This window comes from Numenius arquata, chromosome 5 (assembly GCF_964106895.1).
Source record: "Numenius arquata chromosome 5, bNumArq3.hap1.1, whole genome shotgun sequence".
Lineage (NCBI taxonomy): Eukaryota > Metazoa > Chordata > Aves > Charadriiformes > Scolopacidae > Numenius > Numenius arquata.
The window spans coordinates 22,245,079-22,271,198 of NC_133580.1; the positions used below are offsets into that span (position 1 = coordinate 22,245,079).

Genomic DNA, 26,120 nt, shown 5'->3' on the forward strand with positions numbered 1-26,120 from the left:
GCACAGCCACAGTTAAACTGAAACGAAGAAGGCGGCCGGTTCATTGCCACAGTTGGTGTAAAATTAGCATTTATTCATAATTCAAAATTACTAATCCTCTGAGCAATATGTTTATAGCAGACACACTCTAACACACGTTCAGTCATGTGCTACGGGAAAGACTTAAGTGAGAGACTAGACCTTTGCATTCTACGGTGGAAAGTGTTTGCTTTCCCCAAACTGACCTTTTGCATGTATTTTAGCTTCTATGAAATCCCAGTGACAGAGGCACAACTGCAAATGAAAATTTAATCAGAAAGAGCTTTGATCTCAGTAAGGGCCAGAGGGCGTTGCAGAAACTCATGCTTTCTCAAACACACTCGAGGCGTCATCTACCTACCACTTATTTTTAACAAAAACAGCCAAGGATCACTCAAGAAACGCTCATTGGGAAAACGCCTGAACTCACGTTGAAGCCTTCTTCAGGCCCCTTTTCCTGCCTGGAAGTCACCCAGCCAGGATCAGAGGACTTTGACTCACGGGCCTGGATTTTTCTTGCATCTGGCAATGCCAGACAGACGTCCGCCTGGCAGTTCTTCAGCACACACACGGAGACTGCAGCACATCAGTACCCAGATGAAAGAGCCAATCTGTTGCTCACCGGAGGCACCGAAGACACGCTATGAAGCACTACGTGTAAATGCCGTTCAGAAAATTCCAGACAAACACAGCGAGTCAGTCCCATAAAGGGCCTAGAACTGCATCTTCCCAGGCACAGGTGGTGTTTATCTGAAGTCTAAGGACACTTGGCTGCCTGGAGCATCACCATGCACTTTCTATCATCATTACTTCTTGCCCATTTTAGAAGAAGGTCCTATTTATTACAAATATTTAACGCTAAGATATTAAAGTGGTCTGGAATCCTCTGAAACACATTCTTAGACTTATTTACCACTACATGCAAAGTTTAAGCGTCATCAAGAAAGGAAACGTATTGAGATATTACAAGGAATTCTGAAGCCTAGTTTTTAAAGCAAAATCAGCACTGAGCTTGCGCATGACTTCTGCGTGACTCAGCCCACGCTGCTCTCTCTTAGTAACTCTATAGTTTTCTTTCACGTAATTTGCAAAGGGCGTCAGGTGTGTCCTAGCGGGAGTGCCATCCTTTCCAGTGGGCTGACTCAGGACCAGCTGCCCCCCGCAGAATGCACACACGAAGCGCTCTCTGTCCAGAGACTTGGAATGACGTCCAATCCTGAAATGGGAAAAATAAGCACTTCGATTTCATACTCGCAGCAGACGGTACTTTGTGGGAAAGGGCTCCTTTCTCTTCTGCCAGGCTACTTAGGTCAGATTTCTAAGCTAGTGTTTTAGAACAGGAAACAGACTACACACTTCATACAGTGGAACAGTGAAATCTCTATTACACATTTTTCAACCCTAGGACTTTTTCCACTGCCTTTTCAGCTTGGTTCCTTCCTCTGCCTCTTTTACTCTCAGCCTAGTAGCACGAAGTGCTACAACACTTTGAAAGGCCTCCACAACCCACGTATCAACTACCTCTTGGAGTTTCTCTTCAAAGCCATCAACCATCAAATCTTCTCAATGCTCTGTTGCACATAAGAAACTAACACATTGCATATTCCTATTAAACACTTCAGGAAGATTCTTTCATATGTGAAATACTGGTTCCTTCCAGTGCTTCTGGAAGTAGCACATATGATCCTGAGAAAAAAAAAAAAAAAAAAAGAAATCCCATGCACACTTTCTAAGCCTGCATTTAGCCCCTAAAGTTAGTGGGGAAAGGGGAGAATAATAATAATTTAAAAAAAAAATTAATTTAAAAAAAAAAAAAATCACACCTTTGTCAGCCACTTTCTTGAGCTATTGCAGGACTGAATTCACAAAACTTCATGCTCTCCCACTGAGGCTGAGGTCATCACACACAGAACTCTGTGGTCGGCTACAGTCTTCCAGAAAAGGCACCGCCTTCCGTACCCGTGAAAGGTAAGAAACCTGTGACGTTACTATAGCAACTGTTTCCTCTGCTTGATCTCAGCAACGTGTGGTTCTCATTTCACACGTGCAGTAAGCAAGACAGAAGCCTGATGACTAATGTTGCAATCCCGCAGTAGATCTGTGTCACAGCTTCCATCCTTCACATCACGGTGTGGCTACAGACCGTCTATTCTTCCTTTAGTACGTACACAGGCTGAGAGGGTCCATGAGGTAAAAGATCAACTTAGAAAACTGACTGTAGCTTTTAGAGAGTTCTAAACCAATAGAAATGATTATATTGTTGGTCTCTACATTTTACTTAGTGCTACCATAACAATGATACAAGATTAGTCAAAATGTTTAGTCTTAATTCAAAATCATCAAGTTACAAACCCCAGAAAGCTTCCTTTGATACTTTGTTCTAATATCTAATTATTGTCACACCTTTTGTGCCCAGTTTTTATGGGGACTTGTTCGGCTTTTGAATTCCAGTTACTTGTTCCGCCTTTGAATTCCAGTTACTACTGACTTCTTTCAGTATCAGATGGTCCTCAGTATCTTTACGAGGGCAAGCACATAGAAAGTAACTCAGTCCACCACGCCAAGTCTAGCACTCCCTTGGGGACTGTTTTTCCTTAGATTAAACCTAGATTGTTGTCATGGCACATTCCGAGGTGTTACTTTGTAAAATGCAAAACGTGGATAGATTTCAAAAGAACTTGGAATGCTTTATTTCTGCAACACGTGCTAGTACTTGGCTTACAGGCATTTTATAGGGATGTGCCAGATCATAGAATGGTTAGAGTTGGAAGGAACCTTAAAGATCATCCAGTTCCACCCCCTGCCCTGGGCAAGGACACCTCCCACCAGACCAGGTTGCTCAAAGCCCCATCCAACCTGGCCGTGAACCCCTCCAGGGATGGGGCAGCCACAGCTTCTCTGGGCAACCTGTTCCCGTGTCTCAGATCCAGTAGAACCTTCTCCATCAGAGAAGGTCCACAGTATTACTCCTTACTTAGATATAGTACTTAGTTAAGACTGGAAATACTGCCCTCTACCAAAAAGCCTGTCATAGGATCAGTGTTGATCATGAAATCAGAGATGAGTGGTCCAAAACTCAAGTCCACTCAATGTTTACAGTAGAAAGTGAACACAAATTTACATCATTTGCACAATGTTTGAAAAGTGAGAGGAGCCACATGGGGTGTGACTTTTCTCTGCCATGTCCTTCAAAGCTGAGGCACATATTCTGATCTCTTACTGCTTCCCAAGGACCTTCCATCATCACCAATGGTCCTCAGAAGACACTTCTGCCTGTCCTGACCTCTGTACTGGAACTAAAACTACCTGGAAACAAACACGTGGAATCACATAGTGAGGTTGTGTGGGCTCAGGAAACGTGAAGTGACAACTCAAAGAGTATCCCAGTTGCTTCACAGTTTAAGAGATGTGTGATTTCTAGACACAGGAGACTGCCAGGTTAGAGAGAAAGTTAATACATAGTCATATGCAAGATCCAAGCATTACTCACGTAGCTTTGCACCGAACGCATTCATAGATGAATTTGTAATTAATCTCATAGCTGTGGCATCGTGTTACTACTGGCAGTTCGGGGTGAATCACAGTCGATTTATTGGCATAGAATCTCCAGAATCGTCCGTGTCCATCACGAACACCGTTGATCAGCCAGGTGGCTGCATGGCAAGCCTCATGAATCAGCGTGTCTCGAAGACGATCTCGGGGTAAGGCAAACAAGAGCCATTAAGATCAGTCAGGAATGGGGAAGTGCAGACTTTCATCCTTGGTCACTGCTTCCGACCTTTAATGCTTATTCTTTATTAAGATGCAAGGGTTATTTATTTTGGAGGTTGGAATTACAAAAGTTTTGAAAAAGATAAAATGCCCCCAAACAAGGTTTTACTCCCTATGGTTTCCCACAGTTGGAATGGGATGAGGGAGAAATAACAGCTTCAGTGCCCACCACATAATAGAACTTAATTTGGCACTGACCTGTCTTTATTCCAGCTTTAAATGCTACCAACAAGGCGGCTAGCTGTGATGGAAGAAGTCAGATTTTAGATTGCCATTAATAGTACATATAGAATTAGAGTAACCAGTAGGTCTTCAGATCAATAAGAAATATAATCAAAGCACTGCCATTAGCATGAACGCGTCTGTTCTCACATTTTATAAATTTGCCCAGCCTCTTAGAAGGGTTGTGAGGACAGGTATGACCGTTAATGTATTCATTTATTCAAGGTAATATGAAATTTCAAAGCAGGGTCCAGTTCCAGATCTTCTTAGGCCTCAGATTCATGTTTCTATCTCTAGAACTCTCTTTCTCAAAGAAGAGTCAACATCTCTTTTCTTTTACCTACCTGCAGAGTCACAGACTTTCTCAGAAAGTTCTATGCGAGCGTAACGCTTTGCTTCAGGACCTTCTGTCTGCCCAGTTACACAATATCCTGCAGTTTTTCTCATTTTCTTATTCCATGTTATTTTCATTTTCTCTGGTAACTGAAAAACAAAACAGTAGATGTCATCTGCCCTCTCCTACCTCTCTCATCTTCTTCTGGCCCTCTGGCTTCCCTTTATATTTACTGCAAAGCCAGCGCAGGATGTTTCTGCTAGTGCCCTCAACGCTGGTGTCGCTTAAGATGCAAACCCACCCTCCGTGGCTTCTTATTCCCATCATCAGTTTTTCTGTAACCAACATTGGGAGTTTCACAATGCAGGATGAGACAAAAAGTCCCTTAGTTCATCTGTTCTGCTTCCACCAGTGCCTAACACGTGGTGCTTAAGAGGAAACACGAGGACAGGTCAGGCATAAAACAGAATTTCCTGATCAAGAAAGTACTATTCCCAACTGCTAGTCATTTGCAAGACACCGCCTCGCTGAGCCCCAGGTGGTTCCTTTGCATTCAATAGCCCTTCAAGTTGTTTTCTGGTGTTTTGAGAGGAGCATGTATGTTTAAGAATACATATGCTTTGTTAGCATCCACAACAGCCTCTGATCAGAAGTTCAGGTCAAGTACCACCTACTTTGGTTGTTCTGAACCTACAACTTGCCATTTTCATTTGGTGAATTCACCTTTGCACTGCGAGAGGGTGAATCCTCTGTGATCCTGATTTTATAAGCCCTCATCATACCCATCTTGGTTAGTTCTGTTCTTTTACTAACAGTTTTCTGTCATCTAAATTAGTTAACGAGCTTGAGTAAGTGGTCCAACAGCAGCAAGTGCCAGCATTGGTATGGGGATATAGCGCTGGAGAGCAAGATACTTTGCTTTCAGCAATAGTGAGCCTGTTCAGCTCAGCTGTTGGTGAAATCATGACCTCAACCTCTCCTTGGTCAGCCCAACAACATTTTCCCAGCTGCACAGAAACATTTTCCTTCCTGAAGGAAATTCTATTGGAATTAATGCAGGCAGCGTCCGTCCTTTTAAGGGCATTTCTCATCAGAGGAGGGTCTCCAGTACCCCAGAAGATGTAAAGATCAAGACAGCAATGCTCTGAAATCAAACCTTCAATTCAAAACACAACTTACAGCTTTAGGTTCACCCAAAACTGTCATTCAAGGGATAAGCAGCTTTTAAATCTGTTCCAGAACGGCAGCCATGAACATGCAACAGGAATGAACGAAGATTGCCTGAAGCATGACTAAGCATGAGGCAACGGGCCCTGACAACAAAGGGAAGTGCTTTTATCCATCAGGTCCCTGCTCCCCAGCGTATGCTCCCCACCACTTGCCTTTTGTCAGCTGCAGGCAAGAAGGTTGTGCTGCAACGAGCTATTGGGCTGTGGTAACAGAATCACAGGATATTTTGGTTGGATGGGACCTTTGAGATCATCGAGTCCAACCAACAAAACAAAACAGAACAAACAAACAAACAAAACCCAAAAAAACCCCACCCCAAAAAAACCCCAGAACACCAAACACCAAAACCAAACGAAAACAAACACCCACAAACAGACACAACCCAACAATCTCAGGCACTAGAGCATGCCCTGAAGTGCCATGTCTACATGTTTCTTAAATACCTCCAGGGATGGTGACTTCACCACCTCCCTGGGCAGGCTGTTCCAGTGCCTGACCACCCTCTCAGGAAAGTCATTCTTCTTGATATCTAATCTAAACCTCCCCTGCCCCAACTTCAGAGCATTTCCTCTGCTCCTGTCATTATTCCCTTGGGAGAAGAGGCCAACACCCACCTCTCTACACCCTCCTTTCAGGCAGTTGTAGAGGGCAATGAGGTCTCCCCTCAGCCTCCTCTTCTCCAAACCAAACATGCCCAGTTCCCTCAGCCTCTCCTCCTATGACTTGTTCTCCAGACCCCTCACCAGCTTGGTGGCTCTCCTCTGGACATGCTCCAGCAGCTCAATGTCCTTCCTGTAGTGAGGGGCCCAGAACTGAACACAGCACTCAAGGTGAGGCCTCACCAGTGCCGAGTAACGATGCAGAGCTCACTAGTACGTGTTACGTCAGTAAAAGCCGGATGAGCAATGGTGGAACCTTGAGCTTCTTTCGGCAGCAGAAAACCATAGCTGCCTTTCCTGGGGTCTACTACCACAGAGGCAGCAACAGAAACATTCCTGAGTTGCTGAGTTGATGACCATGCAGAAAATACATGATTATAAATATCAGTCACCTCTTCAAAGATGAAATGATCAAGGCCCCTGGTGTAGCAGTTTCTCTCATCAAGGACTCTTGGCCACCACCCAGACTGCTCATTTAAGGATGGAAAAGTGAGCCAAGCTGAAAACCGCTGCGTCACAGTGGTGATGAACCCCTTTCAAAGAAATTGCTTGAACTGATTCAAACACGAGCCATTGCTATCAACCTTAACTTCTACTAACTGAAGAGGGTGAAGAGCAATCACATCAAAAAAGGGAAGAGCAACGTATTAACCAGCATTTTAGAACTGCAGTTTTTGTTTTGAAGCCAACCTTCTGCTCGAAGATGGTACTGTTATACAGACAGTAGAGCTTCTCTGCCAGCTCCTCTTTATTTTTCTTGAAATTCTTCACATAGTGGGAAGCTGGATTTGAGAGATCTTGCAAGAAGCAGCCAGACACTGAGCACACCCTGAGCCTGCAAGAAAAGCCATAACGGAGTTTACCGAAGCACAGAGATATCACACTGAAAAACAACAGCCACTTTAGTGGCTATAAAGATCTCTGGGGTCCTGCCACTGGCATAAACCTGTCCTGACTCTTTTCCCCAGACAGCCCTCACAAAGCCACTGGGGCACACACACATATTCTTTCGTCTTCCCCCTTCAGGGGCACAAAGGGGTAGAGCTGTTGCAGTAGTTCTGCAGTTATTTCATTAATTCACAAAACTAGATTATGAGGACTCCTAAGTACGTAAAGACGGTGGCTCAGCTCTTTGTGACACAGCGAGCCACAATTATACAAAGCAGGGGATGGTCTCTTCTCCCAAGGAACAGGCGATAAAACAAGAGGAAACTGCCTCAAGTTGCACCAGGGGAGGTTTAGGATGGATATTAGGAAACATTTCTTCATGGAAAGGGTTGTCAAGCCTTGGAAGAGGCTGCCCAGGGCAGTGGTGGAGTCACCATCCCTAGAGGGATTTAAAAGCCGGGCAGACGTGGTGCTGAGGGACACGGGTTAGTGGTGGCCTTGGCAGTGTTGGGTTAACGGTTGGACTCAATGGTCTTAAAGGTCTCTTCCAACCAAAACAATTGTATGATACCAAAACTTGATCCATATATGAACATCTCTAATGTGATCACTCACAATAAAGATATATTTTCAGAAATATAGTCAAAGATGTTCTGGGAATCCTCTCCGGAATTCGTTCAGGGGAAGCAGATATTCCACTGGGGTGAATAACTCCAAGACAAAGCATCAGCTTTGAAAACACCATTTAAAGATTTTTGTATTGGTATAAACAGCTATAAAATGACTGAAGAAAACAAGGCAACTATTAGAAATGAAAAAGACATTCTTCTGAAAAGCTTAAGCTACATCCACGAACAGAAAAAGAAGCACGAATTCTGTAAGTTATAAGGACACAGGTCAAAAATACCAAGACAAGCTTGTTAAAAGGCATGAACTCCTAATAGAATCGGTTTTGATATATTTTCAGAGGCAGGCAACTGGATAGATAGAATCTGTAGGGCCAGCACGTGTTAGAAGTATACTGTGCCAAGACAAGGAATAGCCAGAGAGCTAACGTTAAGAAAGCAGATTTGACGTTTGTCAGATTAGTCATCAATTCCTCTAAGTGGAGATGAATATATATTCTCCCTGTCATACCTGAGACTGAAAGCTTTGATTTCCAGCTACTTAACCATTGACAACAGCTGAATTAGTAGCAGAAGTTTCTAGGTACCAGAAAAATCAGAACGTCATCCTAGGCAAAATGCTTAGCATCTCTTTGTCCGTCTATAATGGTCCTAGAACATCCTAAAGGCAGAACGGAAAAACACTTACCTTTTCTCTGTCTTTGCTGATTGTGAGCAACTGACCGATTCATCCCTAGAAATTCTTGCAGGAGACATTATCCTGGAAGGTGTTTCTTGAAGTGAAACGGAGTTTGGCCTTGGTGTCTTGAATCCCTCCCCTTTCAAAGGCTGGGCATCTTCACAGGGTGGCTTGATGTTTTCTGGTTCAACAGAAAGAGTTACAAGATTGTGTGCTGTCAAAGAATCAGGAGCGCAGATGCCAGCAACCAGGTAACAGACAATGGTGAAAAGTCAAAGGTTCCACCTCAGCACACACAGTCTTGCCGTGCATACTGGAATGCAAAGGCTTTTACAACTGATGGGAAGGTAATTTGCTGTTACATACTACAAAAATTACCATTCGGTGAAGAAGTGGCAGACTCCTAACTTCCAAACATTCAGCTAGGAGGAAGTGGAGGGAAAAGCATTTGTGACCTTTCTGTGACATTTCACAAATTCAAAATAAATCACCAGCACTTGGGGAGCAGTAATGCAGAGACACCATTTGAACAAAAACCCATCGTTCTAACCTTCTGGCGTGTACCGTAAGTCACATCATTTGTTTCACAGGCAAGTTCTGCTCAGATCACTGCCTATTTCCCCAGTCCACGTCTTGACAGCTTGCTAAAATGACTGACCCCCACAGCAGAAATCAAGGACCACTTCAAGGTGTGCAGTTTCAGTAGAAACTCTCTGCTGGCTTTTCTATAACTGTTCCCCTATTTGGGCCACTGGTCTCCTTTCACTTACAACCATATACGGAGAAGCCAGTGCAGCTGGCTTCTAGAAAATGTTTTCTAGGCCACATCGACATACTCCAATAAACACACTTGCTCTTTCCCAGGGCATATTTCTGTGCTGTCAGCCACCCTCTTCTACAGGTCTCCTTGCCCTGAGCTAGTCCTTGTTAGTGAGGAAGGCACCCTGCATTTACTCTTCTAGAAAGACTTTTGTTTCCACCTGCTCTTACTCAGCAATAACCCTTTGCAATCCTTCAGCTGACTTCAGCTCACCTCAGTCAGTCAAAGGAGAGAAGGAGCTGCTGATTTAGGGAATTCTCATTATAAAGTCTACTTTAAAGAAAATAAAGTAAATTATAAATCCAAATACTAAATTAACAGCATCTAAACTGCTGAAAATGTCAGTCTTACCAAAATGACAGCTTCCCATTAACTGCTATCATAGATTAAAAAAAAAATTAGTTAACATCATTCAAACCCACCGGTTAGATTTGTTTTCAGAACGATTTTAAAAACTAAAAATGCCTACAATTATAGGAATGATAAAAACAAGCAACAGTGAAAAACTTAACTCTTGATACCACAAGACTAGTAAGAATCACTTTCCAGAACGCTCAGAGGAATAATTTCAACAATTTCTGATTGCATCAAATCCAGTTGCAAGGTGCTGGGTTGCGCTTCTAAAGCATAAACCACCCAAATGAAAAGAATGAGGCGATTAGCACCACTGTTGCTGCCAACAGGTAGCTTAGAACAATTGCTTACCTACAACGCTGGGCTGGTAGACTGTTTTACTTGTGCTTAAGACCGGTTTTCGGGGTACACTTCGTTTCCTTATTCGCTCTATTAATGATTCAAATTCCTCATCTGAGCTATCTGACCCTACGTCTCTACTTTGTCGCAGTGCCACACTTGGCACTTTATTTTCTGTACTCTTTTCACAGCTCCTTTCTTTCCTTCTAACAGGCAAGTCCGGACTGCCTCTGGAAATAGGGTCTTTCAGATTTTGTGGCGGTGGAAGTTTTGTGCACCTCCGATTCTCTCTCAAGTCTTTCACTCCTTGTTCTTGGTAGTCATTGTTGTAGTCAGAATTCTGTAGAAAGACAGAATCTTCAGTGTCACTTGAACTCTCCGAATACTGCAATTCTTGGCAGCAAGTGTTTTTCTTTCCAGAAGTCATCAACTTCTTCTCCTGAAGATCCTTCTGTGCTGCAAATCAAAACAAACAGCTTAAAGTTTTGGTAATTTTTATTTAGGAGACCCGCCTTTGTCTTAACACAAAAAAAAAAATCCCTTGAAAGATGGAAAACACAAAGAATAGAAAGATATCATTGCATTCTCTTTACTACACCCTGCTCATTTACCATCATACTCAACGGAGAGATACTCAAAGGTGTATAAAAAAAAAAAAACAACAAAAACCCCCATGTATATGCACATCATCAAGCAGGGCCTAATCATCCTGAATAGGTAGGTAGTGCTGGCATCACCTTCACTCCCATAACAAAAGCTACGTGTATGTAAGAGTAAGGCTGAACTTTAATATGAAAGTTTTATAAAACCACCAAGTGAAGGGTGACCTTAGCTGATTGAACCATAGCCTACAGGTTAGGTAGGCTAACCTACACAAACAAGGCTTCAGACATCTCAGATTCGACCTGTCAAGATCAAGGGATCATGTCAGATCATGTCATATTTTTTCAAAATGATGTTTCTGGTCCAGTTTGCTTCCCGTTTCCACCCCAGAAACTACCCCATTAGCCTTTTACAGTCCACAGCTGGTGTACATTTCAGGTTGACATTCACACCTGGTGCAAGAAATCCTGCCCTTCTTAATCAGGGCTTCTCCAGGTTCACACGAGATCACTGCTACCCAACGCCATCTACTAGAATTCTATCCCCTGATCGCTGGCCTAGCAGATGTGTCGAGAATTCCAGAGCCCTCTTCATTCCTTCGAGGAAAGTCCTGTTTGCTCCCATCAATGAAAAGTGCACCAGACAGCTGTACTCAGGCTCTGAATGTTAGCAAACCACGGCACTTTCCATCCATTGGGGGAAAACAGGGATCCTCTGGCTTGGACAAGCACTGAAACCGCTCAAGCCAGGGTTTGCCAGAGCTTCTCGTAGCCAGTATTAACATGTAGGACCTTGGCTAAAGAGGCTCCAAATTAAAGAACCCTGTCTGTGGTTCTGCAACACCCATAGGCAAGACTGGCCTGATTGCCAACACCTGATCAAATTAAAGGTATCTAGTTTAACAGGAGTTAACCACTTTCTTTACTCAGTGTCTCTTGGCCACAGAATGAGGTGGTACAGCCACAGGAGCATTGTGTTGCATATCCTAAAGTATCTCTCCACAGTGATCATCCCATATTTGTAGCTCAGCCCCATCAGCCGTGAGTCGCTACTCTTTTCACTGACCCAAATACTAGCAGACAGTCCACCGTCTCTGCAGACCTACAGCAATGCTTCAAAACACACGCCTGGCAGAACAGTATGACCACGCTTTCCCCTGTTACCCCCATAGGAAACAGAAAAGCCTCTCCTCTGTTATCCCCCAGGAAGAGACAAAGCGATCTCGTGTTTAACAAGCTCTCTCAGAAATTTATGAGCTCAGCTATGAATGCTATCTTTCCACGCAGTAGAATTCCTGCCTCATATTTGCTGTTGGACAATTACTTGCCATTCTTTGTTGTGCTCTTTCTCACTTTCAAATCCAAGAAGAAATCATCTGAGTCATCAATGAAGTCCTTCAAACTGTAAAACAAGCAAATAATGTGAAAAAAACCCTAGACATAAGCAGGAAAATTGAAGATAAGTTTGCCTTACTAAAAAAGCAAACCAAGAAAAGGCACCCGATATAACATTATCAGTTGTTCACACAGCAAATGGTACCAACTACCTCCATTTCTAGGAAGGGCAATAGAGCAGGTACTCCTCCAAACGTCACATTTTACGTTTGACCAGAACACACAGATTGAACACGTTACACTTCTGTCTGCACCCACTCCTGCACACACATCTCTATCTGCCCAGGAATCGCTAAAACTTTTCATCATTTTTCTGTATTCCGAATAGCAGATGTGAGACAGAAACCTAATATATAAACATTGAAAAGTCATTAATTACAGCACCCACCTTGCCTTGGCCTTCTTAGAAACAGATCTGGGAGTTTTCATTCTAGCCAAAACTGAAAAAAAAAAAAAAAGATTACTAAAGAACAAAGTTCTGTTTCTTTTGTTAAGGATTTTTTTAAGATAAAAGTTTGCAACTAGTAAAAATTCAGTCTAAAATCTTAAAAAAAACCCCAAACACAAGAATCCTTTACATAGAATTCCAGCTCTCAATTCCTCCAAGCTGACAGCAGCTGGCTAACATCCCTTCATTATTCAATCCTTGCCCACCACAAAGTCAAATAAGTGCTGTTACGTATCTCGTGGCATCCAGTACAGCCGCCTCATACACATGGATCACTGGGGGTGGAACTGAAAGGGTTGATCAATATTTTATCCAAGCATTTCAGTAACTGCAGGTAGTAGTTTTCCTACTGCAAAGAGGCGTCCATGTGCTTATTCCACTAAGTGACTCCAAAAATAGAATCACAGAATCATAGAATTGTCTAGGTTGGAAGAGACCCTTGGGATCATCGAGTCCAACCATCTACCCTACTCTACAAAGTTCTCCCCTACACCATATCCCCCAACACCACATCTAAACGACTCTTAAACACATCCAGGGACGGTGACTCAACCACCTCCCTGGGCAGCCTGTTCCAATGCCCGACCACTCTTTCTGTGAAAAATTCTTTCCTAATGTTCAGTCTAAACCTACCCTGTTGGAGCTTGAAGCCATTCCCTCTCGTTCTGTCATTAATTACCTGTGCAAAGAGACCAGCACCAACCTCTCTACAGTGTCCTTTCAAGTAGTTGTAGAGAGTGATGAGGTCTCCCCTCAGCCTCCTCTTCCTCATACAAAACAGTCACAGCTCCTTCAACCGCTCTTCATATGATTTATTCTCCAGGCCCTTCACCAGCTTCATTGCCCTCCTCTGCACCCGCTCCAGCACCTCGATATCTCTCTTGGATTGAGGTGCCCAAAACTGGACACAATACTCCAGGTGTGGCCTCACCAGTGCTGAGTACAGGGGGACAATCACCTCCCTACTTCTGCTGGTCACACTATTTCTAATACAAGCCAGGATGCCGTTGGCTTTCTTGGCCACCTGGGCACACTGCCGGCTCATATTCAGCCGCTTGTCAATTAGAACCCCCAGGTCTCTTTCTTCCAGGCAGCTCCAGCCACACTTCCCCAAGCCTGTAGCGCTGCTCAGGGTTGTTGTGGCCCAAGTGCAGAAGCTGGCACTTGCCCTTGTTGAAACTCATACCATTGATGTTGGCCCAATGATCCAATCTATCTAAGTCTCTCCGTAGAGCTTCCCTATCCTCCTGGGAATCAACACTCCTGCTTAGCTTGGTGTCATCTGCGAACTTGCTGATGATACACCCTATGTCCTTGTCAAGATCATCAATAAAGACGTTAAACAGAAATGGTCCTAACACTGAGACCCGAGGCACACCACTCGTGACCGGCCGCCAGCTGGATTTAAATTCATTGAGCACCACTCTTTGGGACCTTCCAGTCAGCCATTGCTTGACCCAGCAGATCGTATGCTCATCCAGGCCGTGTGAAGCCAGTTTTTCCACGAGAATTGTATGGGGGACAGTATCGAATGCTTTTCGAGAGTCCAGGTATACAGTATCAACAGCCTTTATGTTCAAATGTTCAAACAAAATGGTACCAATAATACCCCAGTGCAGAACAGCAATTCAATACTCCTTCTCAGAGACAAACGTGTTTCAATCACTCCAGCAATACTGCGGTGACTGCTAAAGGCAAACCCAAGGTCCAGGCAGTAGGTACTGGACGTGCTTGACGTATTGACTCTTGAGAGGTTATCAGAAATGACATCAAAATATCACACACCTTCCTCGTTATGAGAGACTCCGGAAAGTTGAAGGGGAACAAATTTCATTAAAGCATAAATCAGGCCAGAGGGAAGGGAAACAACTGTCCCTTCTTCAGAACATAATGGGCCACAATAGCAGTTAAGGAGCATTTGTTCTCAGGATGAAGCCGCATGCATGACTTCAAGGGGATTATAAACTCTTGCACTATGCAGTAAGCCCCAAACCAGGAGACAGGTTTGCTTGATAAAGCCTTTATGGTTGATCGGTAGATTCTGGTACCAGCTGAGCTACCCGGAGAGCACACTTTAAGTTAAAAAGCACCAGATGGGACTGAGTGCTGTCCTTTTTGAAGAGCAGCACAAGCAGGGGGAAGAAGGGGGAAGAATTTGAGGCCCTGAAGCTCAAAAAGTGTTTGGAGCAATAAGTTATTTTCATTTTTAGCACCCAGTGGCCTTCACCACTACCTTCGTTACGGAAGAAGTAAAGACAGCATCTGCTGCCTTCCAAGCCACCGCATCAAGGGGGCTCATTGACACACCAATGGCCAGCAGCCAGAAGCTTTCCTAGATGATAACTACAGTGTTCTTAGATCATGAGGCAGCATCAGACTACTGAAGCTGACAGCTGGACACAGGAAACTGAAAGCTTACAGAAAAATGTGACTTGTTACTTAATAAATCTCTTCTCTTTAGTTTCTTGTCTCTTGGCACATACTTTAATTTCAATCTTTCCTACAAGCGTCACTATAGCGATCGTATGGCAATAGCTTTGCAAATATTCTGCTCCCAGCCCCAACTAGTTACTCTCAACTACCTTCCATGCCAGAGCTGACATATGACTTTGGCCTCAAGAACCTCCTGGATGGAGGAGGGAAGAAAAGAGTAAGAAAAACGAGCAGACTGTCAAATATCTAAATTTAGAAAATTACAGGAAAGTGAACAACCACCTAATGAGTGGACAGTATTGAAATATTTATCAGTTTTAAAAGCTCGGAGGTAGCGCAGGAACTAGACACAGCACATCTTCATTCGCATGGACGTAAGCGGTACGGCTTAACAATGCTTAAGATCATTCACACGGCACTGAGCTTGAGCAGGCATGAACTCTACAGCAAAGAGAAATCTGCTTTACAGGCAGCTGGACTAACGCAAGAGTGATTACGCGAAAGGCAAAATAAACAGATACAACTTGTCGCCTTACTATTCATTCCTACCATCGCTGATCAAATGTTGAATATGTAACAAGGAATGTCTTGCAAGATTTAGAAACCTTTAAATCACTTACCAGTCTGAAACCCACTTGAGATGTGACAGAGACATGATCAGTCCATTTAAGGAACAAACTAAATAGAACTTTTGCAATAGGAAAAATAAATAGGGTATGACAGAATCACAGAATCTTCTTGGTTGGAAGAGACCTTTGAGATCATCGAGTCAAACCACAAACCCAAAAAAAACCACCAAACAAAAAAAACACCAAACACCAAAACCAAAACAAAAATCACACAAAACGAACACCCACAACTACACCCCACACTCACCCACAAACAGATGCAAACCAACAATATCGGGCACTAGAGCATGCCCTGAAGTGCCATGTCTACACGTTTCTAACTCAACGACCTTAGCAGAAAACAATAGTCATAACGGCTATCACCAAAAAGAAAACTACAGATATCAGGTTTTGTACGTACAGGCTAAACATAAACAGAGGAAATTATGCACAGCAGAAGCCACCATGTAAAATTTAGTATTCAATTCCATCTCACCAAGACCTTGAGCCAGTATGAAAAGCCAAAAACATCCCTCCGACTAGTTAAGGCTCAGGCAACAAAAGCCATGACAGGTAGGAGGGACTTCAGAGCAGTTTAGGGAGTGACAAAGAAACTGTCTTTAGGGACAGACAAAGAAAAAATAAGGCGAGACAAAAAGCATCCACTGAGACACAAGATTCAAGAACACTCACTGGGGCATATAGTTACCAGCACCGCGCTGCGAGGAGAAAGGGTACTTTGCAGCAGGAGCAAAGAGAGAAAACCACGCGTAAGAACCACTTTTCACTGAATTTTCACTGAATTTTTGGAGTTGGAAGGGACCATAAAGATCATCTAGTCCAACTCACCTGCTGAAGCAGGATTGCCCAGAGCATGTCAGAGCATGTTACTCAGGATTGCATCCAGGCGAGTCTTGAAAATCTCCAAAGAAGGGGACTCCACGACCTCCCTGGGCAGCCTGTTCCAGGGCTCTGCCACCCTCACCGGAAAGAAGTTTCTTCTCATATTTGAATGGAACTTCCCGTGTTCCAGCTTGTGCCCGTTGCCCCTCGTCCTCTCACTGGCAACCACTGAAAAGAGTCTGGCTCCATCATCCTTCAACCCACCCTTCAGATACTTATAAGCATTGATAAGGTCTCCCCTCAGCCTTCTCTTCTCCAGGCTGAAGAGTCCCAGCTCTCTCAGCCTTTCTTCATAAGGGAGATGCTCCAATCCTTGAATCATCTTCACTGTATGTTCACATACTTCACTGTAACCGGACAGAAACGCGGCCTTCGCATACTCCTTCAGGAAACAAACTACCGTGTGCTATTACTTACACATTTCAAATTCATCCTCGCTGCTGGAAGAGAAGTACAGGGCATAGCTGCAAAAAATGAAATGCAGAATAGTATCAAGGACAGCAGGTCAACAGGGATCAAGGGATCAGATCTGCACCTCTGCTCGCCTGAAATACCCGTGAAAACTCAGAGCCAATTGTACGCTGAAAAAAGACTGAACATCTCAAAGAGGCTAAACTTTTAAATTATTTAAAATCGAAACATTAGAACTTGTATATTAACACTTGTAACGACCATACACATTCAGTGTTCAAACAGCTGCCAAAAATGTGAAAGACTGAACCATCTGGAGACCCCGGCTCAGGGCATTACAGGGGTTTAAGTTCCAGTGGGGTGTCAGAAGGGACAGAAAGCTTGTTTCTCACCTTACAGGCGGGGTGCGATCAGGTAGAGAACGCTGGGTTGTATTAAGTCTCAAACCTCAAAACACGCAACAACGAGAAGCGAGCTACTTTTGGATGAAGTACACTTTGATACAAAATCACAGAATCTTCTTGGTTGGAAGGGACCTTTGAGATCATCAAGTCCAACCAACACAAAAAACCCAAACCAAAAACAAAAAAAAAAAAAACCAAACAAAAAAACCCACAACACCAAACACCAAAACCAAACCAAAACAAACACCCACAACCCCACCCCACCCACAAACAGACACAAACCAACAATCTCGGGCACTAGAACATGCCCTGAAGTGCCATGTCTACATGTTTCTTAAATATCTCCAGGGATGGTGACTCCACCACCTCCCTGGGCAGGCTGTTCCAGTGCCTGACCACCCTCTCAGGAAAGTCATTCTTCCTGATATCTAATCTAAACCTCCCCTGCCCCAACTTCAGAGCATTTCCTCTGCTCCTGTCATTATTCCCTTGGGAGAAGAGGCCAACGCCCACCTCTCTACACCCTCCTTTCAGGAGCTTGCCACGGCTGCCACGAATATTTAGCAAACTGCAGTAGCTCTCATAAAGCTATTTTAAGAGGCAGAACAGATGCATTACCACTTGGGCTGCAGGTCTCATAAAAATGCAGAGGCAAGCCACAATCATACTCTTACCAAATTATTTATTTCATTTTCTGACAAAAAGCAAATATCAACAACTTGAAAAATACAGGAGGCAATTGCTTAAAAGTAGGAAAACAGCTTCTTTTACTTACGTTAAAGTTACCCAGACCTTACAGACTGTAGTTCTGAAACCTGTTACTACCTACCGATTACCGTAAGACAATTGAGGGCGTAATCTAAACTTATATTTCGGTACGATCGATGGACAGTGAAGGACGCGGGGAGGCGCGGGACCTCACCTGACGCCCCGCCGGGTCTGGCGGGCCGGGCCGCGGCCGCCCGCAGCCGAACCGCCACGGCCGGAGCCTGAGGGCCCGCCGCCGGGCCGCCCCCCGCACCGGCCCTCTGTCAGGGGGGCCTGCGGGCGGCTCTGCCGCGGCGGGGTCCCATCCCCTGCCGCCTCCAGCCGCGAACGGGGCGGCGCGGGGGGGGAAAGGGCGGGCGGCCCCCGGCCCGACGCGGCCCGCTCCATCCCGCTTCAAACCGCCCGCGCCCCGCCCAGCGCTTCCGGGTCGCCACATCCGGGTCAGCGCCCAGCTCACGTGGGCGCCCCCCGCGCCTGCGCACCGGGTGGGCCGGGCTTCCGCCGCTCCGCCTGCGGGGCCACCGGCGGCGGCAGCCCAGGCCTCGGCAAACCGGGGCGGGCATCGCGACGGCGCCGTGACACCCCCCTCCCGGCACACCAGAGAGCTGAGCTGCGGGCGGGCAGCCGGGTGGCACAACCGGGAGCCAAAGGCAGAGGCACCAGCCCCAAGCGCCAAAAAAGAGGGGGCAGAAAAGGTGCAAACACTGGTCTGAGCAGTCAAAGTGGCAAACCAAAGCTTTATTTATTTATTTTTTTTTTTCTTTTTTTTTTTTTTTGTTTGTTTTTTGTGTTTAAAGTCTTTCCTACAGTACCTAGGACTGCACCTCTATACATAATTAACAATCATTCCTGAAAGATCTGTATTTGGCACCAGTTTGTGTTTACCTCAAACACTTGTGGGGAAGATTAATTTCAAATCAAATGTGGTTTTTCCAACAGAGCAGGAGCTGCCCTCAGGAGCCAATTAGCGACTCAGTGGAGAAGCTTAGAAAGAAACAAACCCCCCCTTCCCTCCCCCCTCCCCGAGTCCTTATCTAAACCAACACGTTACAGAGCCCCAAAACAGACGTCAAACATTAAAAGGCTGATATAGGCTTAAGTGGTTTATAAAACCTATAAAAAAAAGACTACACCAGCAAATATGCCCTTTCAGTCCACACAGTTTAGAAATTAATGCAGGGAGCAACACTCGTTAGCCGGAAATCTCGTCATGGGAGAACCACACATCTACCAACAGGAGTACCCAAAAAAAAAAAAAAAAAAAAAAATCAAACGTTAAAATGCTCCAGTTCCCAATCCACATAAAAGGAGAGAGATTCGTAGGAAGATTAAATCAATCCATGAAAACATAATTGGTTGGGCAGTTCAGACTTCCCCCAGCAACCACTATGTCACTCACACACACTGGCTCACGTGTACACGGCTCAATCCCACTCAAATTCCTCATGGAATAAAAGGATCCCAGGCTCTATAGAGTCTTTCCCTATCATGCAAGAAATAAGTCTGGCTGTGCTTTAATCACCATCGTGTATTACTTCAGCCACAGAGTACCAGGCAGATTAAGTAGAAATGCACAGTTTTTAGCTCATCATCTCTGCAGAAGTGTTTGAGAGGCTCAGTTCCTGGAGAGTTCTGGGGTGGGCACACAGAAGCCCTCCTTCATGCGGACTCGCTGGCCTCAACTGGCTTAATCATGTGGTCCGGTTTGTTGCCAGCAGCGTAGTGATCCCACATCTGAAGATAAAGCCGCTCCAGGTCCATTGTGTACTGTTTTGTGTTGAACAAAGGACTGGATATTCTCTGCTTCCAGACTTTGCCACGTATTTTTTTCAGGCTACGAAAAGAGTTAAAGCAGTCATTAGAGGTTCCAAACACTCGGTAATACTGTTTACTTTGGAAATGTACTATTTTCAGCTAACCCAGAACTGCCCAAACAACTCTTTCAAAAATACCTGCTCTCCCACTTCCACCAAATTCCTATTGCTCTGTCATCCCCCCATCATTATTGGCCAAGAAGGCCAACGGCATCCTGGCCTGTATCAGGAACAGCGTGGCCAGCAGGAGCAGGGCAGTGATGGTGCCTCTGTACTGGGCAACTGGTGAGGCCTCACCTCGAGGGCTGTGTTCAGTTCTGGGCCCCTCACTACAGGAAGGACATTGAGCTGCTGGAGCGTGTCCAGAGGAGAGCCACCAAGCTGGTGAGGGGTCTGGAGAGCAAGTCATACGAGGAGAGGCTGAGGGAACTGGGCATGTTTAGTTTGGAGGAGAGGAGGCTGAGGGGGGACCTCATTGCCCTCTACAACTCCCTGAAAGGAGGGTGTAGAGAGGCGGGGGTTGGCCTCTTCTCCCAAGGGAATAACAACAGGACCAGAGGAAATGGTCTGAAGTTGCAGCAGGGGAGGTTTAGATTAGATATTAGGATGAGAGAGTTGTCAGGCACTGGAACAGCCTGCCCAGGGAGGTGGTGGAGTCGCCATCCCTGGAGGTATTTAAGAAGTGTGTAGACGTGGCACTTCAGGGCGTGCTCTAGTGCCCGAGATTGTAGGGTTTTTTTTTGGTGTGTGTTTGGTTGGACTCGGTGATCTCAGAGGTCCTTTCCAACCATGAAGATTCTGTGATCATTTCTGACACAGACCACCACGACCACTTCAACTCAGCACAGCTGTGACACAAACGCATCAAACGCTGCATTATCTGTCCTGTGGCAACTTACTACAGCACGGTTTTAACTTGCAGCGAGTGACAAACTGCTTAATCTTCAATTTAAGAAGAACAAAAGGTGAACTGTATCGTACTTTTTACCAGTTAAGAGCCCGCACAGGAGCAATTTCTTCAGAAGAGGTAGCATTATTACTCAACTTGGAGCGCTATTTAGTTCACTGTAAAAGCTGAAGCTGAGTGAACTGCAAGACAATAAACCTCTAGATGAGGGTTGCCCAGCCAGTTTAAATATTAAAATACCCGCAAGATTAAAACTACTGCTATGTCTCAGCATTTACACTCTTGCTGTCACGTTACACAGTACAAGGTTACTTACTATTCCAGGTCAGTTCCCAGTTTCACAGCGATATCCTCGTACTCCTGTCTACTTTTGGCAATGAGCTCAAGACAACCCAGGCAAGTAAGCTGGGAGGCGGCAACTCGGGATGCAAGAGTCTCGCCTGAAAAAAAGCAAGCCATAAAAAAATATAAATTGTTATCAGGAGTAAGCTTCTCAAGTAACATGTTGCAGAGTATGAGTTACTTTCGCTCTGCTTCTACAAGAGGCAACAAAGTTTGTTGGGCTTTCTGTTACAGAATCACAGAATGCTGTTGGGTTGGAAGGGACCTCTGGAGATCATCCAGTCCAACCCTCTGCCACAGCAGGTCCACCCAGAGCAGGTTGCACAGGAACGTGTCCAGGCGGGGTTTGAATGTCTCCAGAGAAGGAGACTCCACCACCTCTCTGGGCAGCCTCTTCCAGGGCTCTGCCACCCTCACAGGAAAGAAGTTCCTCCTCATGTTTAGAGGGAACTTCCTGTGTTCAAGCATATGCCCATTCCCTCTTGTCCCGTCACCGGGCACCACTGAAAAAAGATTGGCCCCATCCTCCTGACACCCACCCTTTAAGTATTTATAGGCGTTGATCAGATCCCCCCTCAGCCTTCTCTTCTCTAACTAAACAGACCCAAGTCCCTCAGCCTTTCCTCCTAAGAGAGATGCTCCAGGCCCCTCATCATCTTTGTAGCCCTCTGCTGTACCCTCTCCAGCAGTTCCCTGTCCTTCTTGAACTGGGGAGCCCAGAACTGGACCCAGTGCTCCAGATGAGGTCTTCCCGGAGGCAGAGCAGAGGTGGAAGATGACCTCCCTCGACCTGCTGGCAATGCTCTTCTTGATGTACCCCAGGATGCCATTGGCCTTCTCGGCCACAAGGGCACATTGCTGGCTCATGGTCATCATGTTGTCCACCAGGACTCCCAGGTCTTTCTCCTCAGAGCTGCTCTCCAGCAGGTCAGCCCCCAACCTGTGCAGGGGGTTCTTCCTCCCCAGGTGCAGCACCCTACACTTGCCCTTGTTGAATTTCATCAGGTTCCTCTCTGCCCAGCTCTCCAGCCTGTCCAGGTCTTGCTGTACGGCGGCACAGCCTTCTGGTCAGCCACCCCTCCCAGTGTTATGTCATCAGCAAACTTGCTGAGGGTACCTTCATCCAGGTCATTGATGAAAATACTGAAGAGGACTGGAGCCAATACTCACCCCTGGGGAACACCACTTGTTATGGACCTCCAACTAGATTCTGTGCCCCTAATCACAACCCTCCGAGCTCTGTCTTTCAGCCAGTTTTCAATCCACCTCACTGTCCATTCCTGTAACCCACACTTCCTAAGCTCACCTATGAGGATGCTGTGGGAGACTGTGTCAAAAGCCTTGCTGAAGTCAAGGTAGACAACATCCACTGCCTTCTCCTCATCCATCCATGTTTGTTATTAAAAATTAATAATATTCAAACCCATCTGTTGTACGTAGATTCCCCGCTCCGTTACCTGGCATAGTGACCATGGGAGTCCCAGCCCAGAGAACATCCATCCCAGTTGTGTGCCCATTGCAAAGTGGAGTGTCTAGACAGACATCAGCCAATTGCCCTCTCCTCACATGTTCTTCTTTGGGGGCAACAGGAGAAAAGATGATTCGGTTTTGGGAAAGACCCAGGTTTTGTGCGTATTGCTGAATATTAGGTTCTCCTACAGCTGGGAAACGTAGCAGCCAGAGCACGCTGTTCGGAACTCTTTTTAGGATCTATAACAACAACAAAGAAATCCATTACAGAAAGTTTGGTCAGAAACATTTCCTTTTCCAAACAAGAAATTTCCACGTACCGAAATGACGCAAAAGGCATAATCATTCAATACTTTAATCTTCTGAGCTATAGAGGAGGAAAACAACAGCTCACCATTTCAAGTGGGATAACTAGGGTTGCATTCCTAATCCCACTGAAAGATACAGCAACTCCAAGCAATAGTTCATAGAGCTTAGAGAGTAAATCTTGAAACTTATTATCTCATTTATTTATAGGCTCATTCTATGGAATATATAAAAAAAAAAAAAAAAATCACTCAAGTAACTCTCAGCAATACACTATATAAACTGGACCTTGATACAGACGCTCAGTGCTCATAGAATCATAAAATGGTTAGAATTGCAAGGGACCTTAAAGACCATCCAGTTCCAACCCTCTGGATGCAACCAGGTTGCTCCAAGCCCCATCCAACCTGGCCTTGAACCCCTCCAGGGATGGGGCAGCCACAGGTTTCTCTGGGCAACCTGGGCCAGGGTCTCACCACCATCAGATCTATTAATCTACAAGACGCCAAGGCAAATTCTGCACTTAATTCTGCAGACTAGGGAATACCAAACTTATTTCACACTGGAGTACCAGCACATTTAAAGCTGTCCAAGATCAAATTTTCACTGGCTGGAAGCACAATGAAATCAATCTAAAAAATTCTATATTCTGTTAAGACCAAGTCTTAACTTGGTCTTGCACCATAAGCACTGTAAGGATTCAAACAGCTCAGGGTCAATGTTTCCCACAGAACAGTCGCGGTTTTAACTTGTACAAAGTTTCAGCTAACTTGAACAGAACAGCTACGTTCCCTGAGTCTGACTTTAGATTTCCTGTTAGATACAGATACTCACATTAGCCCACATCTGTAAAGTGGAAGGATCAATCTTATACAGCTGATTAAAGTTACAGTACACTACAGCATCCTCTGGTAAGCCATACTGTGAACGGGTAGTAACAATGATAGTTCGTGGAACTTCTTCGCCAGTTGCTGCTTTGTTGTTAATCTAAAGAAAAGGAAAAACAAACCACTCAGCTATTGGAACACTGACATTGCAGGAAACAAGCCCTGCGAAATTGTCCCGAGACCCACTGCAACATTTGTTAGCATCCTAATTTTCTGGAGGTGTATCTTTGGTTTTATTATACGAAACCAAAATAGTTTACTTACCCATAAAACAAGAATTTAAGTGGTATGCATACACGCTTGCAGGTGCCACAATGTAGCACCGACCAAGGCACAAAACACTGAAATTAAGACTTCAAGGAAGAATAAAACAGTATGTAGAAAACAAAGGGGTTTGTTTAGTTTTCTGTGGTTTGCTTTTTGGGGGGGGGTTGTTTTTGTTTTCTTTTTTCATTGGTTTGGTTGGTTTTTTTAAGATAAAAGACAACAGGCACAGAACAGAGTCAAGACTGAAGACAGAAGAACATGTAAGCGATGAACTGTCAGGAACTAGCTGACACGGAAATAATGGGAAATGCTGAAAATTAGGCTGGAAGAGTTACTAACGGACTTTCAAAAAACAACATATCTTACAGCCTTCACAAAGAACAGGAATATGCTAATAAGCACCAGCAGAGGATGAAGTTGGGATAATCGGAACACCATGCAAGAGTCTTGAGGATTAGTAAAATGGAAGTATGATTTTTAATTTTTTTTTTTTTTTAAATATTGACAGACAATGGTGGAATCAAAGCTAAAAACATCAGTACAGATAGAGCAAAACTGGTAGTTAAAGCCTTTTTCTTTTTATGTATCTTTTACATATATATTTAAAATTTAGCTTAGGGGCAGCGTGGCCAGCAAAAGTAAGCGTACTGTTGACAAACTTGACTTGAATGACAATGCCTCACCATCACTGACTCTGTTAGAAGATGCACGATATAATTTGGTTCAACAAAATTTCATAAGTGTGCTACTTATCCTGGTCACTGAGGATACCACAAAAACACAATGCGCAGTTCTTGTCGACCTATGCCCAAAAGTAGCCGCTATCAAATTAGAACAAGCACGAAGAAGGGTTATACTAGTGCAATCAAGAGATAGAAATCCTGCTTTAAAAGTGCACCGATAGAGCTTAGGCTGTTTCATCTTGGTGGTGGAGTGCTAAGACAAGAATTCTCTATTCTTCTCAGGGGACAACGATTTCAGAAGAAAATGCTAATAAAGCTTACTGAGCAAACTAAGACATAACCTATTTCCAACTTAAAGGGAAGTTTCAGCTGTGAACAAAAGAACTCATAAAAAGAAACCAAGGCATGAGATTATGGATAGAGCAGTGATAACAAAAGGTCTCATAAAATGACATAAAAGAGTCTCTTGAAGGATTGTCAACTGAATAAAATTCACAAGTCAAAAGAGTTACGAAAATGTTGAACCGTGGTTATCTTTAAAAAGAACTGTTCTGCAAAGGAAGAATTATTGAACAAAACCAGTAACTGTCACTATTACCAAAATCCCACGAACTGTTAAGCACCAAGAGGTGGTGGCACAGTGCATAGTTCAGAAAGATGTAAGAAGATTAATAAATACTGTTGAGATACTGTGGAGTAACTTTGCCAACCCCGTAATACAACCCAGCAAGTTTTTTTGCAAAGTAAAAACACTACTGAAACTGGGTAACTGCTCACAAGCGCCCTGTAGGCTGCAAGCAACGAGCAAATCTGCAGGCAATAAGCAAAGCCTTCAAATTCTGGACAAGGAAGTGTCTACTTTACGCAACAAGACTAAATTTATTTGGACTTTAGATACCTCTATTTGGACTTTACCCCCTCTATCTTCAGGAGAAAAGATCATCTTCCAGTACATCTGTGGCTTATAACACATTTCTGAGTTTCCTTCAGTATGAGAAATAAACAAATCAACGTGATGGAAGACACACATATACTTGGAGGTTTCTCTTCCTTGTTACGTGAAAACACACAGATATAACATAAACCTCAAGAGAACAGTGATCTGAAGCGCCTCACCTGAGTAGTTGCTAATCCATTACTGATGTTGAATCCATTGATAGTTATCTGAATTTGCCCACGATTAATCATCTCAATCACAGCTTCTGCAATTGTGTTCATGGGAATGACCGGCATACTGAGGGCAGCATTGCCATCCGCATTATCACAACTGTCAGGACACTTCATCTAAGATAAATCACATAAGCATGAGAGAAAGCACCAGCTTCAGTCCCTAAGACTGAACACAGAGGAGTAAGGTCTCACCTTAACAATCTTGACATCAGGGAGGCTGTCAAGGAAAGCCTTCAAGTCAATGCCATTCAAAACAATTCTGTTATCATAAATATGACCATTGGACTTGAAATCAATGACTGCTTTTTTCTGTTAAACAAAACAAACAACAGAACAGTTTTAGAAAAGTTTCAAGATCCCTT

At 44.4% G+C, this 26,120-nt stretch overlaps 2 protein-coding genes across 3 annotated transcripts in view; both read right to left on the reverse strand.

Annotated features, from left to right (window-relative positions):
* Positions 1-275: 275 nt before the first annotated feature.
* GCNA (germ cell nuclear acidic peptidase) lies at positions 276-18,299 on the reverse strand. The gene is made up of 10 exons (XM_074147879.1): positions 18,067-18,299; positions 16,747-16,793; positions 12,326-12,377; positions 11,871-11,944; positions 9,953-10,396; positions 8,437-8,608; positions 6,925-7,069; positions 4,356-4,494; positions 3,509-3,713; positions 276-1,234 (listed from the first exon to the last, which is right to left on the reverse strand). Exons 1-10 carry the CDS (start codon positions 18,297-18,299, stop codon positions 982-984), a joined length of 1,764 nt encoding a protein of 587 aa, XP_074003980.1. The 3' UTR covers positions 276-981.
* Positions 18,300-18,621: 322 nt separating this feature from the next.
* Positions 18,622-26,120, reverse strand: part of OGT (O-linked N-acetylglucosamine (GlcNAc) transferase) — a 30,247-nt gene continuing 22,748 nt past the window's right edge. For both annotated transcript variants that reach the window (XM_074147881.1, XM_074147880.1), the window contains exons 17-22: positions 25,951-26,067; positions 25,705-25,872; positions 23,586-23,738; positions 22,433-22,685; positions 20,950-21,073; positions 18,622-19,746 (exon numbers count right to left, since the gene is read on the reverse strand). In XM_074147881.1, coding sequence (XP_074003982.1) covers positions 19,572-19,746; positions 20,950-21,073; positions 22,433-22,685; positions 23,586-23,738; positions 25,705-25,872; positions 25,951-26,067 — 990 coding nt within the window. In that variant the 3' untranslated portion in view covers positions 18,622-19,571. The remainder of the gene's footprint in view (positions 19,747-20,949; positions 21,074-22,432; positions 22,686-23,585; positions 23,739-25,704; positions 25,873-25,950; positions 26,068-26,120) is intronic.